This window comes from Cololabis saira, chromosome 18, assembly GCF_033807715.1.
Source record: "Cololabis saira isolate AMF1-May2022 chromosome 18, fColSai1.1, whole genome shotgun sequence".
NCBI lineage: Eukaryota > Metazoa > Chordata > Actinopteri > Beloniformes > Belonidae > Cololabis > Cololabis saira.
The window spans coordinates 14,498,762-14,521,370 of NC_084604.1; the positions used below are offsets into that span (position 1 = coordinate 14,498,762).

General features: G+C 44.6%; 2 protein-coding genes across 2 annotated transcripts; both read right to left on the reverse strand.

Annotated features, from left to right (window-relative positions):
* Positions 1-1,103: 1,103 nt before the first annotated feature.
* On the reverse strand, positions 1,104-6,578 carry LOC133464506 (thrombomodulin-like). The gene is made up of 2 exons (XM_061746529.1): positions 5,456-6,578; positions 1,104-2,934 (listed from the first exon to the last, which is right to left on the reverse strand). Exons 1-2 carry the CDS (start codon positions 6,400-6,402, stop codon positions 2,280-2,282), a joined length of 1,602 nt encoding a protein of 533 aa, XP_061602513.1. The 5' UTR covers positions 6,403-6,578; the 3' UTR covers positions 1,104-2,279.
* A 2,373-nt stretch (positions 6,579-8,951) lies between these two features.
* On the reverse strand, positions 8,952-12,397 carry LOC133418418 (thrombomodulin-like). The gene is made up of 2 exons (XM_061707093.1): positions 11,219-12,397; positions 8,952-10,489 (listed from the first exon to the last, which is right to left on the reverse strand). The coding sequence occupies exons 1-2, from the start codon at positions 12,223-12,225 to the stop codon at positions 9,883-9,885; spliced, it is 1,614 nt and encodes a 537-aa protein (XP_061563077.1). The 5' UTR covers positions 12,226-12,397; the 3' UTR covers positions 8,952-9,882.
* Between the last annotated feature and the right edge of the window lie 10,212 nt (positions 12,398-22,609).

The following is a 22,609-nucleotide window of genomic DNA, read 5'->3' on the forward strand; positions in this document are numbered from 1 at the left end:
TGTGTATTTGTGCTAAATGCACAGCGGTTTCTATGAGGCACTGTTGCTCACAAAGCTGGCGTTGGAAACGTTGCATTTTCTGAATTTTGCATTTCAAGTTCCCAGTTGGACGTTTCAACTGGAACGATGCTGAAAGTTCATCCCGGAGGGTCGGAGGAGCTTCAGTGTCCCTGACGTCAGGATAAGGCACTGCCACTGCTGGCGTCCACCGCTCTGCTGCTTTCACCGCCCAGCGTTGCCATGATGCAGCATTGACAACGGCTAGTCCAACTCTCAGAGAGGCTGGTTTGTGATTTTACACCTGCAAAGTGGTCAGGTGACATCCCTACGAGTCCTGAAGTTATGGAGCACAGCTTGCTGATTTATAACCACACTGTATAAAACATTTAGCACGTACGAACAGCAACACGGCCACGGATAAGAGGACGGACATCATTTTGTTTATAACATTAAGTCAGAACCATGATATATTCAACTTCAGGGGTGGGGTTGGGGGTGTCCAGTTGAAACATCCGAGTTTTGATAGAAAATTCCAACTTCTGAGTACAAATGGAACACAGCGTTAAACTGCAGTCTCTCTGGCATCATAGCAGTTGGAGGTCCTCTGTAAGAGGAGTATGTTTGTTCTGCCTCTCTGTGCTTCACCTCAGAGAGGCGTGTTTTAGGCCAAAGTGAGCATTTGCCAGGTGTAGTTACCTTTAAGAGAAGGATTTTTTAAATTTCTTATAAAACACATCTCATATTCTATTAATTACTATTTAACACGCTGTCCCCTTTAAGACATCCATCCTACGGCTTGTACTGGATGAAGCAAGTCAAATCTAAACATACTGAGGCACTACCGCAGAGAAAGGGATTAAAATCCAACTGAAACGAGACACCTGACCATTTTTTTCTTTTTCTTAGTGTAGCTTCTTGTCAGTCTGATGATTTTTTTAATACATTTTACTGCTGAATTAGACTGTAAATGGATGACGTCAGGTGTTATGGGTTCCGTGCAGGTGTAGTTCTCTGTTTCTGCCACACGATGGCGCCTGAAGCTTAAGTCTGAGAAGCGAGAGTTGTAAAGCGCCAGTAAAAAAAAAAAACACTCATGTCCAATATTTAGGTTTTTTAAAAACATTTTTAATATCCCAGTACAAACTATAACAGAGGCGGGGTTCTTTTGTCAGTCCCATTACATGGCACCTGTTGTATGTGAGTTGAGTGGTAAACAAAACCAGTCCTGACACGGCAGTTCAAGTCCTTATTCACAGAAAACTGTAACAACTGTATTATGGATGTGTTACTACATGGAATTCTAAGCCATCACAACATCTAACTCGTTTTATTGCTCTCCCCTTGTCATCTGCATCTTCTCAAGTCTATCCAAACTTTAACTTTTTAAAAAATAAAAAGACTTGACTTGTACATTCACATGTCATGCTGGTACGCTCCATTTGTACTCAGAACTCAGCAGATCTGGGTTCCTGGTTGGAGGTTTAACTCGAACGCCGTCTGAAATGGGAATTCCAAGTTGTAGGGTCAGAGAGACCTCACCTGTCCCTGACTTCAGACCCAGCGTGGCTGCTACATGAATTGAATAAAAGTAAAACCTCAGCTCATTCTAGCGTATATAACAACACTGTCTTATAATGTTCACATTATTTACCGGTGGATGGTTGCTATGCTGTGTATTTGTGCTAAATGCACAGCGGTTTCTATGAGGCACTGTTTCTCACAAAGCTGGCGGTGGGAACGTTGTGTTTTCTGAATTTTGCATTTCAAGATTCCCAGTTGGACGTTTCAACTGGAACGCTGCTGAAAGTTCATCTCGGAGGGTCGGAGGAGCTTCAGTGTCCCTGACATCAGGATAAGGCACTGCCACTGCTGGCGTCCACCGCTCTGCTGCTTTCACCGCCCAGCGTTGCCATGATGCAGCATTGCCAACGGCTAGTCCGACTCTCAGAGAGGCTGGTTTGTGATTTTACACCTGGAAAGTGGTCAGGTGACATCCCTACGAGTCCTGAAGTTATGGAGCACAGCTTGCTGATTTATAACCACACTGTATAAAACATTTAGCACGTACGAACAGCAGCACGTCCACTGATAAGAGGACGGACATCGTTTTTTGTTTATGACATTAAGTCGGAACCATGATATATTCAACTTCAGGGGTGGGGTTGGGGGTGTCCAGTTGAAACTTCAAAAGTTTTGATAGAAAATTCCGACTTCCGAGTACAAATGGAACACAGCGTTAAACTGCAGTCTCTCTTGACCTGCCGTGACCTCGGCAGCTTTTACGCGACCTGATGCTCCTGCTTCCTCCTGCGGGTGAACACGAGATGAGCCACGAACACCAGGAGCACCACGAAGAACACCGTGCACACGATAATCCCCACGAGTCCGCCCGCCGACACCGCGGACGGCCTCCGTGTCGGAGCCGGCGCGGGAGCGCGCGTCGTCCCGAGCACATCGGGGGCGCGCGTCATCCCAGAGCCCCCGTCTCCGTCTCCATCCTCGTCATCGTTCTTAATGCACTTGTATATTTCGACCAGGGTAAATCCTGGCGAGCACGAGCACGTGTACCCGCCGTACGTGTTCTCGCAGCTCTGGTCGCAGTACGAGTACGCGCACTCGTCCATGTCCACGCAGAAGCTGCCGGAGTCCCGCACGTCCTGCACGAACCCATGCGGGCAGAAGCACTGGCTCGGGTCGTTGGGGTCGCACACGGCCGGGCACTCCTCCCTACCGCAGAACAGCGCGCACTTGTCCGAGGACTGCGCGTCCACGGCGTAGCCCTCATAGCACGAGCACGCGTACCCGCCCGGGGTGTTGTCGCAGATGTGCTCGCAGGGGGCAGACGCGCACTCGTCCACGTCCACACACGTTCCCGCTTTCAGCCTGTACCCGGCCTGGCACACGCACTGGAAGCCGCCGGGCGTGTTGACGCACCTGCAGAGGTATCAAAAGTATTCACATTCATTACTCAGGTAGAAGTATAGATACTAGAGTTTAAAAATACTCCTGTAGAAGTTGAAGTATCAACTCAAGTTTTTTACTCAAGTAAAAGTATAAAAGTACTGGTTTCAAAACTACTTAAAGTATAAAAGTAAAAGTAATGTAAGGGGGAAAAAAGCCATTAAGGACAAAAGCCATTGAAATGAATGCATCTTAGTATAATGCAAATATATTAAAGAACCATTTTTTGTATTATTGAGCATTAACATGTGTTTCAGAGAGCAGAAGATATGATGAATAGTTTCCTATAAGCACGCCCGCCGATAGGGGGGGACAAACGGGTCTGTGGTCCGGGGCCCAGGGCTAGGGGGTGCCCAGAACTGAAAAGAAAAAATATATATATATTTATTTTTTTATTCTCATTAAATTATGGAATCATTTTTCAAAATGTTTCAAAATATGCCTATTTGTGGAAAAAATATATAGTATTTGAGTTACATAAAAGCTTGTTATTAGTTTTTCTTCCTATTTGTCCTTGTGGTCACGAACCCCCAACACAAAAATGGTTTGGCCGCTGATCAAAATTTGACATTATCATTTAATTCAACCATTAGAATGGTCAAAATGTCTGGTCAGCACAAGTCCGGTGCTCAGAAAAGAAGAGAAAAGAGAAGAAGAGAAGAATAAAATGGAGGCCTCAGAGATTCTCTACACAAATATTTTAAAAAGGGTGGTGACGGTGAAGCTGGAATTAATAAAGTCAGCGTAGAGCAAGGTAAGAAACAGTTACAACGTTTACCAACCTTGTAACTTAACCTAACTGGCTAGCTCTAATGTTAACGTCCATTAGCTTGTATAAAAACCTGAAGAGCAGACGGAGAGGAGAGAAAGAGGAAGAAGAGGAGAGATCTGGGTGCAGGGGGGCCCATCTTAGATTAATTTGTCCGGCTGTCAGCTGGCCTGCCTATAAGTATTGTAATGGTGCAAAAAGTCAAACTTCAGAGGCATGTTATCATTTATCCTAACCTTTATTGGAATGTACATCCAAGTTTAGTTGCAGGAATCTGAGGGCAACGGATGTAAGAACAAAACTGGACAAGAACATCTGAAACAACCACAACCAAATTCACTCTATCCGGATGGCGCAATTTAACTGGATAGTTTATTTTTAAGACCAAAATGAAATAGAGTAACGAGGCTGTTTTTAAAATGTAAGGAGTAAAAAGTACAGATAATTGCGTGAAAATGTAAGGAGTAAAAGTAAAAAGTCGTCTGAAAAATAATTACTCCAGTGAAGTATAGATAACCAAAATTTCTACTTAAGTAAGGTAACGAAGTATTTGTACTTCGTTACTTGACACCTCTGGTGGTATGACGTATGACGGAAAAGGCAGGTACAGCAGCGAAATCTTCATTGACCGCAGCTTCAGGATCAGCAGAGGAATGGGACCCTCTGACAACCACTTTTAAAACTCAAGGACCCTAATTGTATCTTTATTTAAAGTTTGTTATTTTTACAATAAAGTCTAAGCATCGGTGAATCACAACGCTCTTTGGATTTATTTAAAGGACAGCTGGGAGTCTGACACACAGCGTAAGCCTTTCCATGTGGTAAAACAATAAGAAAGAAAGGACTGAATGTATTGAAAGAAAACTCATGATTAGATTTTTGCCACTACACTTATTATTATAATATATATATTATTATACTTATATATTTTTTAATTTTATTTGAGAGCACATCATATGAGGAAAACACACATGTATATCTTCATATATAAAACCATCTTGGGTAAGCTTCCTCCTTACCTTTGTAGTCTCATTTGTCTAGCCTCTAGCAGCTACAATACCAGATCCACTAGATGGCTACTTTTAAAAACTCCCAGAGCACTCACTGAATTAGGTAAGACTGCATTTTCTCACTTTGCTCCATCGGCATGGAATGGTTTACAAGACCTCATCCACTTAAGCACCCTGGTTTCGCTTGGCGAATTTAAATCTTTGTTAAGAAACAATTTACTTGAAGAATGTAGTTGTTATCTGTAGAATGGATATACTGTTTGATGTGGTTTTTGAGTGATGTATTTTGTATTGTGTATTTTATTGCTGCTGTTGTCTTGGCCAGGTCTCCCTTGCAAAAGAGATCTCGTATCTCAATGGGACTTCCTGGTTAAACAAAGGTTAAATAAAAATAAAAATAAATATGTAGGCTACTAGCATTCTTGTCCATGGACAAGAACATCTGTGCCACAACCACAACCAAATTCACTCTATCCGGATGGAGCAATTTAACTGGATAGTTTTTTTTTTAAAGGCCGAAATGAAATCTAGAGTAACGAGGCTGTTTTTTAAAGTGTAAGGAGTAAAAAGTACAGATAATTACGTGAAAATGTAAGGAGTAAAAGTAAAAAGTCGTCTGAAAAATAATTACTCCAGTGCTGGATAACCAAAATTTCTACTTAAGTAAGGTAACGAAGTATTTGTACTTCGTTACTTGACACATCTCTCTGCGCACCTGAAGTTCTCCCCGGGACACTGGCGCGGGTCCGCGCAGTCGTTGAAGTCCACGCACGACCGGCCGTCCTCCGCCAGCTGGTACCCGTGCTCGCAGGCGCAGGCGTGCGCGTCCCCGTCCTTGTAGCAGACCTGCTGGCAGCGCAGCAGCAGGCACGGGTCGTCCGCGTCCTGCTCCTTCTCGCAGCTCACGTTGTTGGCCGGGTTGACGGTCTGCCCCGGGGGGCAGTAGCAGGACGGGGCTTTGCTGCTGGGGTCCACGGCGCACTGGTACTCGCACCCGCCCTCGTTGATCTCGCAGCTCCACGGCGCCCGCAGCCAGCGCTGGGAGAAGCAGATGGACGTGGTCTCCGACGGCAGACGGGTGGCGACGCTCCCCGGCGGCGCGAACAGCAGGTCCTCCGCCGTGAAGCCCAGCGGGGTCTCGTAGGAGACGGACTCCCCCGGGGCCACGGCTAGCCCCTTGCACGGGTCACTGAAGCTGTGCTCGCACAGAAACCCGGCGGCGCGCCCCTCGCACTGCGCCTGGATCCATTTAAAGTCGTCCTCCTTGGACACGGACACGCAGCGGCCGGAGGAGCAGCTGCTGTTGAAGCTCAGCGGCCAGTTGGTGAAGTCGCTCTCCGCGTCCTTGGTCACCCACTGGAAGCCCTTCAGCCCCGCGGAGTCGTCCGGACAGCCGCTCAGGAGCTGCAAGCCGATCCAGAAGCTCCCCGTTAGGTTTCCTAACAGGATCTGCAGAACGTCATGTGATACAGAGGAGCGCACCGTCATCAGGTGGCCGCCGGCATCTGTGCATTGACGCTGCGCGTTTCTGAAGCTGCTGCTGGCATCCCGGAACACCGTGAAGCATTCATTCCCGATGCAGTATCCGCTTTCCGGCGCGATCCCGCCGGCTTTTCCCACACAAAGGAAAACCCACACAAGCAACAGCGTGACATTATTCATTTTTGAGCCTCCGATGTTTCGCGTCTAAGTTCTTCTGGGTTCCAGCCGTCTGTCAACGGGTTTGCTCGAGGAACCGTTACGCTCGCATTTATAAGCCCCTAACTCCATATTAGTGGTCTGTCGGAGGAAGGAAATGGCTCTGAGTGAGCCACTCGCTGCCCCTGCGCACTCATCCGCGAGGCGGACCACCTCTCCAATTACGCACGACTTTTACGCATGCACGCATGCACGCATGCGACGTCGTGCCCACGCACTGGTTTTTTTTTCTTTTTTCTCAACGCCTCCCTAGTCAGTAACCCCTCCCAGCTCAACCCCAAGCATGCCAGTGTAAACAAACGTTTGCCTGGTCAGACATGAAGGGAGCGTAATTATAGAAGTAATTGCCCAGCTTTTGCTTTTTTGTCCAGATGAGTTCCTCTCTGGTTACACGCCAGAGCACAAGTCAACTGAAAGTGCTCAAATTAAGAAAGTGAATGTGACACATGACCAATAAATATCATAATAAAATCATCTTTAAATCTCTGTTTCACAACCCTTCAAAATAATACCGAGTGGGGGGCAACATCATCCAGGTCGAATAGGGTCACGGTTTTACAAAAATCCAGCTCAGAAATTAAATATGGATGCGTTCAGGAAAGCTTGGTCAGTCAGAAAACACTGTAGGAGATGCAGGCTCATCCGTTCGGAGCCTCGAAGTGTAGCTGGCTGATTTTTGTTGCCTTTACTGGTGAATTAGGACACATTGTGTGATATTTTGTGCCACAACAACCATGCATGTATTTTTACACGTGTAGATTTGACTTCATGACCACATACACGTTATATACATCAGTATTATTAAAATCATCGAAAGCAGCACAGCACAGCCACCTTGAGATGGTTGGAAAGCATCTCAAAGGATTTTTATGTTCCTTTTTAGCTTGGCAGTAGCATGGAAGTTGAGTTGCTGTAAGATTTACTCATTTAGGCCTCTTGCTCAATGTTTGATCTTAGTTCCCTGCTATGATGCCCCCCAGCTGTTCCTGAGATCTGGTTCCAACTAATCTCATTAGAAATAACAAGTTCTGACCACATGGATCTGCTTTTTTCACAATACTGTGCTAAAAAGGTGGAGCTGATGTGACAGGTTGTGTAATACCACTTTGTGCCACCAGAGGTGCACTTCATTTTAATTTGTATCCAGGGCTGACACATGCACTTTTCTTGTGATGTGCTGCCCCCACGTGGTCAGAAATGGTTTCGCTACATAGAGAGGCTTTAATTGTTTAGTAGGAAGTCTTAAAGGGGACCTATTATGAAAAACACGTTTTTTCTTGCTTTAACATATGGTTATGCAAGTGGTCTCCCCTCAGCCTGCCAACTCAGAGAAGGAGGAAAGCAACCAAATTCTGCAGTGTCTGTACAGCCGCCCGGATGAGCTGTCCAGTGTGATGTGGATCTACGAGCCGTTCAGATTCTGCTCCTGTCGTGACGTCACGGGGTCGGCCTCCGCTGCGTGAAACCACGCCCGCAACCAACGCTGGCACCAAAACAAGAACTCCGCCATTTATTCATAGCGGTGTATCGTGATGGCGTCTGTTCGAGCTAGACATGCGAATTGCTCTGTCGTTGGTTGTATAAACCAACGCAAATGTCTGTATTCTGTCCCACCTCCAGAAGACCAGAGGAGGCTTTGGTTGAGTTTTATTTTTGATAGCAACGTGCCAGCTACAAGTTACAAATTAGGTTTTGCATCGACACTTGCTGGATATTACTGGTTGCAGAACCTGATTCATTCGTCTTGTAACCTAAGAAATGAGAAAGCACAAGTTATAGTTTTGCAGAAAATATGACATTGTACTCAGAAATCAGTGTATCTAGAGTGATACCTGTTGTATCTCTCTGGAACAGACGTTTTCCAACTCGGGCATCGTGGCACAGTTCCCACATGAGCACCTGAAGAAAAGAAGAATTACATAGTAACTTCCAGGACAACATTACGTAACGTTATAACATAATGACGGTGAAAAAAGTCAAGCTGTAACGTTAACCACTACCATTGGTTAGCTGCAGGCTACGAATTACTTCATACAAAGATACTTTACTAGCAACTCAGACTGTGTTTGGTTTAACCAAACTCCGACAACATAACGTTACTCCAGTCAGGTGAGAAAAAAAAACGGAGAATAAGGACATTACTGCTGTGCGTAATAAACGTTACGTTACATCACGTTTATACAGGAGAACAATTCATAATCTAGTGGCTCACTACACGAGATGAAAGAGACAACAATAAACACATTTAAATCTTAACGTACCATTCTGAGACATCCTGCTGTAACCGCGGCTGCAACTCATCAACAGACTCACTTTCGTCCTGCCGTTCTGGGTCAGACTCTGGATCGTAATCATAGTGCCATTTTTCCTCTGCGCTCAGTGCGATGCTCTGCCCAGATCGAAGCTTTGTGCCCTCCCCTGCTACGCGTCATTCAGGTATCCAACCGGCACAGAGCCTCATTATCATACCCTCAGAATCCCTCATAGAGAAGGAGGTTAGAAGCGGTAAAAATAAAGACATGGCCCAGAGGCGGAATTTCTAATTTATTTAGAAAAAAACAATCAAAAGCTTGTTTTTAAGACATTCAAGGCCTGTTTAAAATATACATTAAGAGCCATAATAGGTCCCCTTTAAAGTGACACACGGAGTCCAGGGGGGGCGACACGGACCTAAAGGTTATTGTGACTGTAGCACAGAGCACAAAGATTTGCAACGAGGCCGCTGCACGAACCACCATTTAAGACTCAGAGAACATAAAACACCAGTGAAGCTTGGAGCAAGCCTGGTTTACAGCATGCTTGGATGAGGTGCACGTGTGTTTCAACTACAGCTCTAATGTCAGTAGCAGCACAGTTTTACATTCATTTGAAGTTGACCTATGAAGAGCAGTGTTAAGTGGAGAGAAAGAACCACCTCTCCACCTCGGGGGAATGTGGGTGGCAGCGGCGCACGGACTGATGCTCGGATGCACAGACCGGCCCGCTCAGTCCAGAGGATCCTTGTCACCGGGATTCGTAGGGCTGTTTTCATTTGTAATTAACACACAGGCAGTTAACAGTATTTACTCTTCGCACCTCGACCAACTTCTCCGTCAGTGATCAGATAAAAGCACGTGATCCGGCCACAGTCTGGCCACAGAAACGGCTCTTCCTTCACATTAAATACAGCATCTGTGAAAACCAGAGCTTTAAAATGGAAAATAACACCAATAGCACATCATCTGGACTGCAAATATAAAAAAAGGGATTACAGCAGTTTAACATCATTATTGTTGGACTTGTTTTGTGAATCTTATCTTCAGCTGCTGAAATTTGTTCCTATAAAAGATTTCTTTCTCATGCAAAGATGAATAACTAAAGTCTCTTTTTCAATTCTGTGCAGTGTGCAGTGATATACTTAACAGTGTTTTTTCTGTTTTTTTTATTCTGCTGCTCTGGGGTACTTTAGGTGGCCCCAGTCTGCGTCTCCTGCAGTGTGCTGAGTCTCTGCACGCCGTTTTTCGATGGCTTGTCGAAGGACAGCCTCTTGTAGGTCTCCGTGGTCACCTGCTGCAGGTTGAAGATGTCCAGGTCCGAGTGTTTGAAGGAGTGCAGCTTGAACGTGCTGCAGCGCCGCAGCATCCAGCGGACCGTGCAGGCCAGCAGCGCGAGCAGCAGCGCCACGAAGGCGGTCAGTCCCAGCACGCTGCCGGTCCGCACGTAGGGCGGGAAGGACGCGGGTTGGCTGCTGGCCGGAGTGGGCCGCTCGGTCGGGTCACCGGATCCGACCTCCGCGTCGCCGCCGTCGTCCTCCTCCGGCACGCACCTGCCGCCGCCCCGCAGCGCGTACCCGTCGTGGCAGCTGCACCTGTAGCCGCCGAAGAGGTTTTCACACACGTGGTCGCACATGCTCTGGTGCTCGCACTCGTCGATGTCCACGCAGGTGGCCGTCTTGTTGCTGATGTCGGTGACGTATCCGTCCGGGCAGAAGCACTGCTGCATGTCCCACTCCTCCTTCTGCGGGTCCGGGTGGCACATCGCCGCGCACTCGCGTCCGCAGCTCATCACGCACCTGCAGAGGTGTCAAAAGTATTCACATTCATTATTACTCAGGTAGAAGTATAGATAGTAGAGTTTAAAAATACTCCTTTAGAAGTTGAAGTAGGCTATCAACTCAAGTTTTTAACTCAAGTAAAAGTATAAAAGTACTGGTTTCAAAACTACTTAAAGTATAAAAGTAAAAGTAATGTAAGGGAGAAAAAATCCATTAAGGACAAAAGCCATTGAAATGAATGCATCTTAGTATAATGCAAATATATTAAAGAACCATATATGTGTACTATTGAGCATTAACCTGTGTTTCAGAGAGCAGGAGATATGATGACTAGTTGCCTATAAGTATTGTAATGGTGCAAAAAGTCAAACTTCAGAGGCACGTTATCATTTATCCTAACCTTTATTGGAATGTACATCCAAGTTTAGTTGCAGGAATCTGAGGGCGACGGATGTAAGAACAAAACTGGACAAGAACCTCTGAAACAACCACAACCAAATTCACTCTATCCGGATGGAGCAATTTAACTGGATAGTTTTTTTCGAAGGCCGAAAGGAAATAGAGTAACGAGGCTGTTTTTAAAATGTAAGGAGTTAAAAGTACAGATAATTGCGTGAAAATGTAAGGAGTAGAAGTAAAAAGTCGTCTGAAAAATAATTACTCCAGTGAAGTATAGATAACCAAAATTTCTACTTAAGTAAGGTAACGAAGTATAGTATAGTACTTCGTTACTTGACACCTGCGCACCTGGTGGGGTCTGCGGGGGACACGGCGAAGCCCTCCATGCACGCGCACCGGTGCACGCCGTCGATCTTCACACAGGTGTGCTCGCAGAGGAAGCAGATGGACACGTTCACGCACACTCCGTCCTCCCCGTCGAATCCGTGCGCGCACCTGCACTCGTAGCCTCCCCGCACGTTCACGCACTCCTCGCCCTCGTTGGCGCACGCGTCCGGCTTCTCCGCGCACTCGTCCACGTCCACGCAGCCGCGCGCGTCCGGCGCCAGCCTGTATCCCTGGTCGCACGTGCACGCGAAGCCGCCTCCGTGCGTCTGCGTCTGGCACCCCTGCGCGCAGCCGGCGCACGGGTCTTCCTCCATTACGCACGACACGTTGTTGGCGTGCACGGCGCTGCCGGCGGGACACGCGCACGCCCTCGCGGCCGGGTCGCAGTCGCGCTCGCAGCCGCCCCGCAGAACCTCGCAGAACCACGGAGCCGCGAGCCACGTCGCGCCGAAGCAGATGTGCTTGGAGCTCGGATACTTCCCCCCCGCCGCCGCGTCCTGCGCCGTGGCCACGGTTCCGGGGGGAAGCGCTTCCGAGTTTGTCATCTCAAAGTCCTCGGAGAAGATGTACCCGACCTGCGCGCCCGCGCCTCCCTGGACGGGACCGCACATGTCAGCGGGCTCGTACTGGCACACGAACCCGTCCAGGGCCTCCGTGCACGGGACCGACTCCACCGTGACGTTCTGGCCCCTCACGGACGCGGCGGCGCAGCTTTCAGATCCGCTGCGCAGCCAGAATCTCCCCCCGAGGGGGCTCAGCAGAGCCGCCAGCTCCGGCAGCTCGTCCCCGGGACCTCGCTCCAGCAGAGAACCCGTTTTGTCCGTGCAGAACTTGTCGGCGGCTTGGAGGTTGAGTCGGTGCTGGAAGGCGCAGAGCCCCCCCGCGCAGCGCCCGCGCAGCGCGGCCGCTTCCTCCGCGGCGCGCACCAAAAGCGCACAGAAAAGCAGCGTCGTCGCCGCACGAATCATGCTGTCGGTGGCTTAAAGGCTTCTCGCTGCGACCCTTCTGCGGTTTAGACGTGTGTCTCTGACGGTTTGGAGTCGGGACAGTGACTGAGAGCTGACCATAGTCCCTATTTATAAAAGCTTCCAGCTACCAGGAAACGCGGAAGGAAGTGCCGCGCTGGTTAGAGGTTTGTCCCGGGTTGGGGCCTGATTGCTCAACCTCCAATCTGCGTCTAAAGCCCTTATCTAAAGTAAACTGGTCCATCACACCACCATACGCAAACACACACCCACACACCCCTCACGGGGAGATGCACATCCCCTGAAGCACGAACTTACGGAAAAATCTGGATGAAAAAATATTTAAAAGAAATCAAAACCCCAACAATCCTGCGGGATTTTGCCGTGCGTCCACGGAGTTGGCGAGGGATTTTAGGGCCACGGGGACAGAAGTCAGTCGGGATGGGAACTCTCTCACGTCTTCCATCCGCTTTCCTAAACGCGCAACTCTTTAAGTTAGTGATTTTATAAAGTTTATTTTTTATTTTAGTTAGGCTACCTGCTTTACTTAGTTTAAGCTTGTAACCTCTCCCTGGAACATTTCAGCCTGTTTTAAAGCTTAACAGCCGATGTGTTTTAACCGGATTCGTCTGCGCTTCCAGTGATAAAAGCTTTTTTTTTTTTTTTAATTTCCCAAAAACTATAACTTTCCGTCTCCTTTATTGAAATCAAACACACCAGACAAGAGACTAATCTATTTGAATCCATCTTCAGGATGAACTCCTTATTATAACATCCACATTTCCTAAGTTACAGGAGAACTTGTCAGTTTTGAGGTTCATTCCTTAACGAATAATTAACTCCTGTTTAATTAAAGCTGAGCTAAACATGGAATAACCAACCAACAAATCAGAGAGTCATTCCAAATTAAACATTAAATAATGACGAAATTGTAACTAATAAATAGTGAAAAATAGAGCAATGGTTCATTACTTATCAAACACTAAATGAAATGCTTCAATTTCACGTGAAAAGTCATGAAAAAATGAAGGATTATTTTAGCCAGTCATTCTAATTATGTTCTTCTTTGATGCAAAGAGTCTGTTTCCTCTGGATTTAACTTTGATTTCCAGGAGGCATGCAGTACCAAAGAAGAGGAAAGGTGATAAGATCTCTAAAATTGCTGCAGTGAGAGGGAACGGTGGGAACCGGTTGATCGTGTTATTACCAATTATTAGTAACCTTGGTTGTTGCGTCTTTGACACTCCTGTATGAGGCAATGTATAAAGACCTTGTTGCAATCTCTCCGGTTCTGTACCTGTTCTGTAAGGCAGCACGGTGGCTTAGTGGTTAGCACTGTTGTCTCACTCACTTGCGTGGGTTTCCTCCGGGTACTCTGGTTTCCTCCCACAGTCCAAAAACATGCATGCTAGGTTAATTGGTGATTCTAAATTGCCCGTAGGTGTGAGTGTGAGTGAGGTTGTTTGTGGGGACTGCGGGTGGAAACTAGCATTTCTGCTAAACCCAGTGTATTTACACTGCTTAATGTAGTGTTCATGAATATGCATTGTCCCGTCGAAATAAACTTTGAAACCAGTGGACATAGCTGCCAGTGGGAGGGCGGCCAGACTCATTTCACATGAACAAGAATTTTTGTGATGTAAATTGAAGAATTGGGAAGCACAAATATTTAACGCTGAAATCGAAAGAGGCACTCTGAAGGTTCAGTGGATGCTGACTCTTTAAACCTGCTGAATCAGGAATTGTAAGGACGCGATGGGAAAGGGATATTTGTAGTATTTAGACCAAAGATTGTTACAGGTGTTTATTAGGAAACCAAGGGGGGATAACTGCTTTTCAGAGATGCAGAAATAGGGGAAAATACTTTACATGAAATGACCAGTAGGGGCTGGTTTCAGAAATGAATCAACTTCATTTGACTGTCATGTTAAAATGTCCAACCATATGGCAGAAATATGGTTCCAGTCTTGTAGAAAAAGGCTTTAGGTCTCTGTACTTAGAAGTCACATCAAATTTTGATGTACTTCATCAGATAAAATTGTATTTAACCACAAGTTATGAAGGAATAACCAGCCAACAAGGCTTAATCATTCTTATTTTCAAGATAAAAGGACTTCTCATGTTGTTATTGGTGCTCACTGGTGGTCCTGAAGGCATCTGGGACTTGGTTGGCCGGGCTGGGTCTGCGAGGCAAAGGCGGCATCTTCCTCCTTGTTTAAGACGTTATTTTGGTGTCTGAAATGAGAAGAAAGATTGAAGAAAGATGTTTGCCAGATTCAAAGCACTGCCAGGCTCGCAGCCGGATGGGCGGAGTCACCTCCTGCCGAGATGGCATCGACAACAGCTTTGCCAAAATGTCCAATCTTTTTATACCCTCAATTTTGTCAACTCTCAATAATAATAAAGGAAAATATGGGTTCACTTAAAATCTTTTGAATTTACAAGTTTGAACGCAAGCTCGCTGCTTCACTCTGTGTAGACTGCCTCGCACAATTTCAAATGCACCTAATAATAGCAACGCCACCAACTACAAAAGTCGCCTTCCAGGATAAACCCTGACTCATGCACTCGGAAGGAGGACTTATGTCTCAGGTACAAGAATAAACACAGAAGCAGAGGTGCAGTAGTCTGATTTGCAGTCGGCCTAAATCACTCATAAACCTATTTTCTTGCATCCTCATAATGGTGGATGGGCGCCAGGCCCTCGAAAAGGAAGTATGAGTGTAAAGGCTGAGTACATTTCCTTTACAGCTACAGCAAGAAACAAAAACCTCACCCATGACATAAACCTGTCATCTGCAATTTCAATTTCCAGGTGGGGTTTTGTTTGAGTAGGTCTGAAGGAATGTCAATCAAATGATCAGGATCAATTCTTCCCCAAAGTGACGCAGAGTGACTCAATGTACGCAGTGATAAAAGAGATCTGTTTCCGGGTTGGACCGAGTCCCTTTTTGTATTTTATGCAAATAAGATACATTTCTTGCTGAATTTGTGCTGAAAAGGCTGAAAATGGCCTGATTGCGCGGATGCTCATAAAGCGCTGCAGGAACGTGACCACGACTCACAGAGGTGGTATAAACTCAGAGCTATTCCCTGTTTCCCCTCCTGCAGAGGGTGCGGTGTGATGGAATGGGGTGGAGGGGATGTGAGACCGGCACACGGGGAGGGAACTTCTTTGTTTGCGCTGCAGAAACAAAAATAATCGACCCGAGTGTTTTTATTTGAGTAGTGAACATTTGATTCGAAGGCCTTTGCCAGGACTCGTGGATTTAGTCCAACAACAGAGGCAAAACAAATCCCTTTTAATCTGGAAACAAAGTCAAAACCGGGAAAATCAAGCGCCAGCAATATTTTCCCCTCTGAAATCTATCTTTATTGCCAAGTCTGCGCCAGAACGCTTTAAAGATTCGTAAGTTTTTCACAGTTGAACGTGACTCTAAAAGTAACAGTAGGCTCGTTTTTTTCAGCCTTCCACCCATCTCCTTGTCTTTCTTTGCATACAGTAGTTGCAGCACATTATTTTAAATTTTTTAATTTTATTCTTTATTTCATTCATTAAAAGAAAAACAAAACAGTTCAATATAATTATAACAAATCTCTTTCCTTGAATGAAAGGGAACAGAAAGAAGACTAAGCTTAGTAATTAGTAACATTAGTATTACATTACATTAGTGATATTTTAAAGGTTTTCCACTTTGTTGGACCGTTTTTAGAATTTGTATGACATGTTAAACTTCTAGAAACAATATTCCACCTTAAAAAAGATTTTAAAAAAAATGTGTTGCATGATTAACATTTGTTAGTTCCACCTTTTCCTGTACTGATAATTTTCTGCAATAATAACTTTATAAGATAAGAATAAGGGTGTTTGCTCCAGCTGGTCTTATCCCATAAAAAAGATAAGTCTTGACCTGGCTGTTTCTATCCAATGTTCTGGAGAAAGTTGTGTCTGATAAACTTCCACAGCCAGGACATCTGTGAAAAGTTTCAGTCTGGTTTTTAAATCGAGTCACAGCAGAGAAACTGCACTTTGAAGAGTTTTTATTTACCTTTGACTCAGCGATTGCTGCATTTTGGGGGTTTTAGACGCATCTGCAGCTTTGGATCACAACATTTTGTTGTCAAGACTGGAACAATGTGTCAAATACGGTTTTGAATGGTTTCAAGTGGTACCTGGCAGAGACGGGCTTTTCTGTACTCAGTAATGACTGCTTCTCTTCTGCAGCGCCGCTCGTTTGTTTGTTTCCTCAAGGATCTATTTCTGGACCCCTTATACTTTCACCATACAGTATATGTTGCATCAGCTGTTTATTTTTTGGAAACCTAAAATGTCCCTTCCATTGTTTTTCTGATGATAGTCAAGCCCATTAAGTTAGGTAGAGTCTAAAGTGGATTAAACGGGTAAATAAACCTGACTCTTTTAGTGACCTTAAAATCTGAGGGGATTTAAAGTCAATTGGGCCGTAAAGTCTGGATTGCTAAGCAATGCTGCTTCTGCTTGGCGGTTCATTTCAGTCCTTGTAATTGTCAGAAATCTGCATGGAGTTCTTGACAGCTCTTTTAAATTATGCAAACTCAAGCTTTTTGCAATGAAAGGTGTGTGAAGGTTTAATCTTCCTATCAAAGACTGGAAAACGTATTTGATAGCCCTAAACCACTATCCCTAACCCCTTAACCCTAAACTCCTAACCCTAACCCCCTAACCCTAAACTCCTAACCCTAACCTCCTAAGCCTAGCCCTACCCCCTAACCCTAACCCTTAACCCTTTACTCCTAACCCTAACCCCCTAACTCTAACCCCCTAACCCCTTAACCCTAACCCCTTAACCCTTTCCTCCTAACCCTAACCCCCAACCCTTTACTCCTAACCCTAACTCCCTAACCCCCTAAACTCCTAACCCTAACCCCCTAACCCTAAACTCCTAACCCTAACCTCCTAAGCCTAGCCCTACCCCCTAACCCTTAACCCTAACCTCCTAACCCTAACCCCCTAACCCTTTACTCTTAACCCTTTACTCCTAACCCTAACTCCCTAACCCTAACCTCCTAATCATAACCCCCTAACCCCCTAACCTCCTAACCCCCTAACCTCCTAACCCCCTAACCTTCTAACCCTAACCTCCTAACCCCCTAAGCTCCTAACCCCCTAACCTCCTAACCCTAACCTCCTAACCCTAACCCTGAATCCATCCCCCACCTAACCCCTAATCTAATCCCTTGACCATAACCCCCTAACCCTAACATCCTCCCCCAACTGAACCCCAACCCCACCCCCCTCTCCTAACCTTAAACCTCCCCAGACTTTCTCCCCTAATATCAACCTCCCCCCACCTCTTACGTCCCCCACCTCACTCTAACCCACTTATTCTAACCCATCATCCCTCCATAATCCGAATGCACTCATGGGAGATGCCTAGAGCTCCTAAAACAGTATACAGCACATCTCATGACAAAAGCCTCTGGAACTCACTCAGAAGTACCACACCAAAGGCCACGGACAAAGTACTTTTGTGCATACGGATCTCAAATTGGATGTATGAGTGAGAGTGCAACACTACCTTCTCCAATCTTTGGAACACTAATGAACGGTGGAGGGAGAAGCGTATTGGTTCCCGGCAGGGGAGCCGCAATCACCTAACCCCTAACTCTAACCCTAACCCCTAACTCTCCACAATTTCATCAAGCCTCGTGTCAACTGCTGCAGTGTATGTTGGTTCGGGTAAGTCTTCTCTGCACTCTTTGTGATGTAAATTTTCACATCAGCTTATTGTTATGGACTTATGATTTAAACGTAATCGTAAAGCATCACTATGATTACAATTTTCTTAAATTTAATCAAAAATCTCTCATTTCTTTTAGGAAGCTGTCACACTTTTAGCTCCACCTGCTCCACCTCCTTCTTCGAAGAGCGATCCATCTCACAGCTTTGTGCAGCTCACTTGCACGGTGCAGCTAATGCAATATGATGGGAATTCGTGGGCAGATGTCATGTTGGGCTTTTTAAGCGGTTGTCATCCCAATATATGCTCTCACAGACAGAAAAAGACGGTTTTAATAATACTTACCCTCTTCATATGTTCCCACACTACACAGCTACTTTCACTTGATTAAGAAAAAAAACAACAAAAACGTCCTCCACCACTTCAAACCTCAGACTAAAACTTGTTCCAGCAGTTTGACATGAAATGAACCCTGACGGTCATACAGCCTTCCTGCTGCCTGAGAACGACTTCGTGTCTGGCTACCAGCTACGCATTAAGGTCATCTGCCTCATCCTGTTGGTGGGGAGCAGGAAAGCAGGGCACGAAGCAGCGGAGTTTCACAGACACACTATGGGATGCTTTCCTGCCTGTACAAGCATGTCCTCGTGAAGTTGTTGCTGCACCAAAGACGCAATGTAATCATTTTAAGTCGTGGGCTTCCTTTCCTTTTTGTCCTTCTGCAACTAAATCCCAATAATATTGTATTTAGGTCTTTTTTTGCACAAAACTCTGGCAGCCTTGTTTGATGTACTTCATGTTTATCACACATAGAGAAAATGAAAAGGTTTTACCAATATGACGCAAGAGCAAATCTCCCCAAATAAAAATATTAATAAAAAAAGAGCTTTATCTGAACACTGGGAACAAACTGGGTCTTATTTCCACGTATGAGTGTTGTTCTGCTCCTTTCTTTTCCTCCACTTCTTCCAAATCTTTGTGTCATGGGCTGCGTCCGAAATCGCATACTTCCACCACAATGATTATGTAAAAATGAGTGTGCGAGATTTTTTAGTGCGTCAGAAACATTAGAACGTACTCAATAGTATGCTCTATCCATACTCATTCCGGATAAATGTATTAGTGTGGATTGATGGACACTAGCCGAGCAGAAACTTCCCACAATGCAATGCAGTGATACGTATATGTCAGTCATAAGTATAATATTAAGTATAATAATATTATTATATAATATTAATATTATAATATTCGTATTTAATAATATTATATAATGTCATCTTGTTTCGGCCAGAATAAACGGGAAAGAGCGGAGCGCTGCTACCGCTGCTACCGCTGCTACCGCTGCTACCGCTGCTACCGCTGCTACCGCTGCTGTGACAGGTTACCATGGTAACAACCCCCCCCCCCTCCCTACGGCAGTGTGCGCTCTTAATAGTACGTCCGAATTAATGCACACTACGGATATTTACTCAAAAGTGTGCCGAATTTAAGTATACTTTTTAGTATATACTTTTTAGTATGGCATTTCGGACTCACTGATGGTCTTGGTGTTTAGTTCCTGTTTTATTTTGAAACATCTGTCTTCGTGTTTCAGTTCTGTCTTGACTTCCATTGTTCCCATCTGCCCTGATTGTCAGCACCTGTGTCTCGTCAAGCCTTCTTGTCTTCCCCTTGCTTCCTGCTGGTCCGTGCTGGCTCCTTCCTCCATGTGTCAGATCAGGTTATTTTGGGTTTTGTCATGTTCCTGTTCTAGTTTTTGAATCCTGTTTAGCTGCGCTTTTGATTTTGTTTATAAAGTTAATAAATCCCTTTTTTTGGAGCTCATGCATCTGGGCCCAAATCCTTTTTCACTTAATTTATTTAAGTACCTTATCAAGAGAACAGTAACTCAAGGTGCTTTATGGAATAAAAACTCAGTGACAATATATATATATATATATATATATATATATATATATATATATATATATATATATATAAAAATGACCGAACAATCCAAGAAGGGGGAAACAATTTTAGCTTATTGTCTACATTTTAGTTTTTTTTTTTTGTCCTTTTTTTAGAGAACACAGACGGGTGTCAGACTAATTATATTCAATGATAAACAGCCCCCCTTGATAGATAAAGTCTGGCTCAAATATGGCTGAAGCTTTCTTTGGCCCACATTTGGCCCTAACCGGTGGCTTTGATTCACGGTTAATGTGGCTTCTTAAACTCAGCCAAACATCCACCAGACACAGTGGATGCACATTTTATTTTGGCCACCTTCATTCCTCACAACATTTGCCATAAGCATTGTAAAGTGTGACATTTGGGCCATTTTGGTCCAAACATAAACCATGATTAATGTTTGCTGCACATCTGTGCCCCCCTACCAGCGCCATAAGTGAGCCAAATACACCTAAAGTTCCCAATTAAAACATGTCTAATGCGAAATGAAATAGTAAACAATGGAGCACTACTACAAAGGAGATGAGTGCTAACATTTCTGAGCAGTGCTAACTCAGCAGTCAAGTAAATTAGTGCCAACTGGGCTGCTCCGACTCCATCATGACGTGCCAAACTCTAAATGCGATCGTTAGTGAACTTTCGAGAGTGAAATTATCGTATCCTCCTGTGGAATTTGCTGACATGAGTTTTGTAAATTTTGCCAACAGGAGACATATTTCATTTTATTTCTTGTTATCTTTGCTAATTTAGCGACATTGGGCTACTTTAGCGTTGTCAAGTGGATGAAACCCAAAGACACAGAAATGCTTACTTGACACTGAACAATATGATGATTTAAAATGAAAACTGACTTTTTACCCAATGATAAAAGAACTCACATTTTCTGTGTAATTGCTTTTTTTGTTACTGCAACTCAGTGTGCTTCACTCGCAAATTCAAAAATGCAAGACTAATGCAGGCATGAAATAAAAATAACAAGTAACCGTCAAGGGGACGTATTTCTGATTTGAGAACATGAGCATGGTTCTATGGACGAGGCCACAGGGGCACTGATGTCTTGAAATGCCCCTGTGCTATCAGTTGTTACTATCACTTTTTTTTTGTTATTAATTATTTTATTTATGTATGTGACATTTAATAGTTGGAAACCGATCTAATATTCTTTTTCCATACATAATATGTTTGTATGACACAAAAAAACAATAAAATACAAAACAACCATCACATCAAATCATGTGATCCAATTTCATTGGAGGTACACAGTATGGAGTATTTAACAGTTTCGTCGCACATAACCTTCGGGGGCTTAGATAAGTTCTATGTACATAGTTTAAATTAAATAATTGATGGTCTGGGTTCCTAGAGGTGAGTAAGATATTTGACCAGATATTATTCCAATTAAAATCTAAGTCCAAGTCTGGAACATCACTCCTCCACTGAGCATCCACAGTTAGGGGCATATAACCGGACTTAAAACAAAATTCATATAACAAGGAAACCAGACCTTTAGATCTACTTGCTTTGCAGATGCGCTCATGTATAGGGTGTATATTGTTAGGGCAGACTGCCACGGGACAGCGTAGGCTTTCATAGATGATCTCAGTTGTAAATAGAAAAAAAAAGAGGTACTATCAGGTTGCTATCACTTTTTGTCCAAGAATGATGATCAAATCCAATTCCAGATTCAGGAGTTAGTCTACTTCTTTCCTACAGTCCAGGAAGAACCAAAGACACATTTCACTACGTTCCGTTATTATTAATTCGTGGGAAAAAAACATTTACTGCTGTCAGTCATCTCAATTCTGGCAAACCTTAAATTAAGGAATATTCTATCGCTATGCTGCAAAAACATATTTCTAAAATGTAAAACTATTAGGCTATTAGACTATTTTGCCTATTTTGCCAGTTTAACAATTTTAGTCAAGAAACTTATTCTTATTCTTATCCTTATCCATCTTTGCTGATAATAATGGCAAAGATGAACGAGACCGGTTATGCTTGGATGTATTTTATTTTGTGAAAAACACAGATGGGGAAACATAAGACATTTGTTTTGTATGATATAATTATCTCATTGTCCCAGCGTAAATAAATACTGGAAGTGTTTTGGATTAAAGGTAGAAATGAAGAATTGTGGGTTCGGTTCAGATTTGATGTCTTTAAATTTGGATTTAAAGATGCTAGCTCTTGTAGTAGTTCTCAGTTTAAGCAGACAGGTGTTTCTGCATCAACTGCAGCAGGTGAACTCACTGATCCAGGACTTGCTGGACACCGTTATCCCAGCCTTCAACCTGGAGCAAAGTTGATACGATAGAAATCGAATAAACTACAGAGACTTTGGTGTCAGCTGAAGAGGAAAAGGGAGGCGTTTCCAGGTTCTGGATGAAGACGGAAGGAAGGAGAGCTCATCTTTAACCAGAAAAATGTTGGCTCGTACCTATACACTTAATCATATCTGCAGAAGCACGAGGAGGAAGCCCCTCACACAAATACATGCTGGGCATGTTTGACGAGTCCATTTATCTGCCATCCTGTCACACCCAGAAAAACTGACTAAGCTCTGCTGCTACGGAAATGGTGGCACCAGTGGACACACACACACACACACACACACACACACACACACACACACACACACACACACACACACACACACACACACACACACACACACACACACACACACACATTCAGATGTGTATATCCTCCAGGGAGCG

Excerpts from the sequence above, each read along its gene's own strand:
- LOC133464506 (XM_061746529.1), bottom strand. The coding sequence starts at position 6,402 with ATGAATAATGTCACGCTGTTGCTTGTGTGGGTTTTCCTTTGTGTGGGA. Across the intron at positions 2,935-5,455 it reads TGTCCCGGGGAGAACTTCAG|GTGCGTCAACACGCCCGGCG; the intron begins GTGCGCAGAGAG and ends ATACCTCTGCAG.
- LOC133418418 (XM_061707093.1), bottom strand. The coding sequence starts at position 12,225 with ATGATTCGTGCGGCGACGACGCTGCTTTTCTGTGCGCTTTTGGTGCGC. Across the intron at positions 10,490-11,218 it reads TCCCCCGCAGACCCCACCAG|GTGCGTGATGAGCTGCGGAC; the intron begins GTGCGCAGGTGT and ends ACACCTCTGCAG.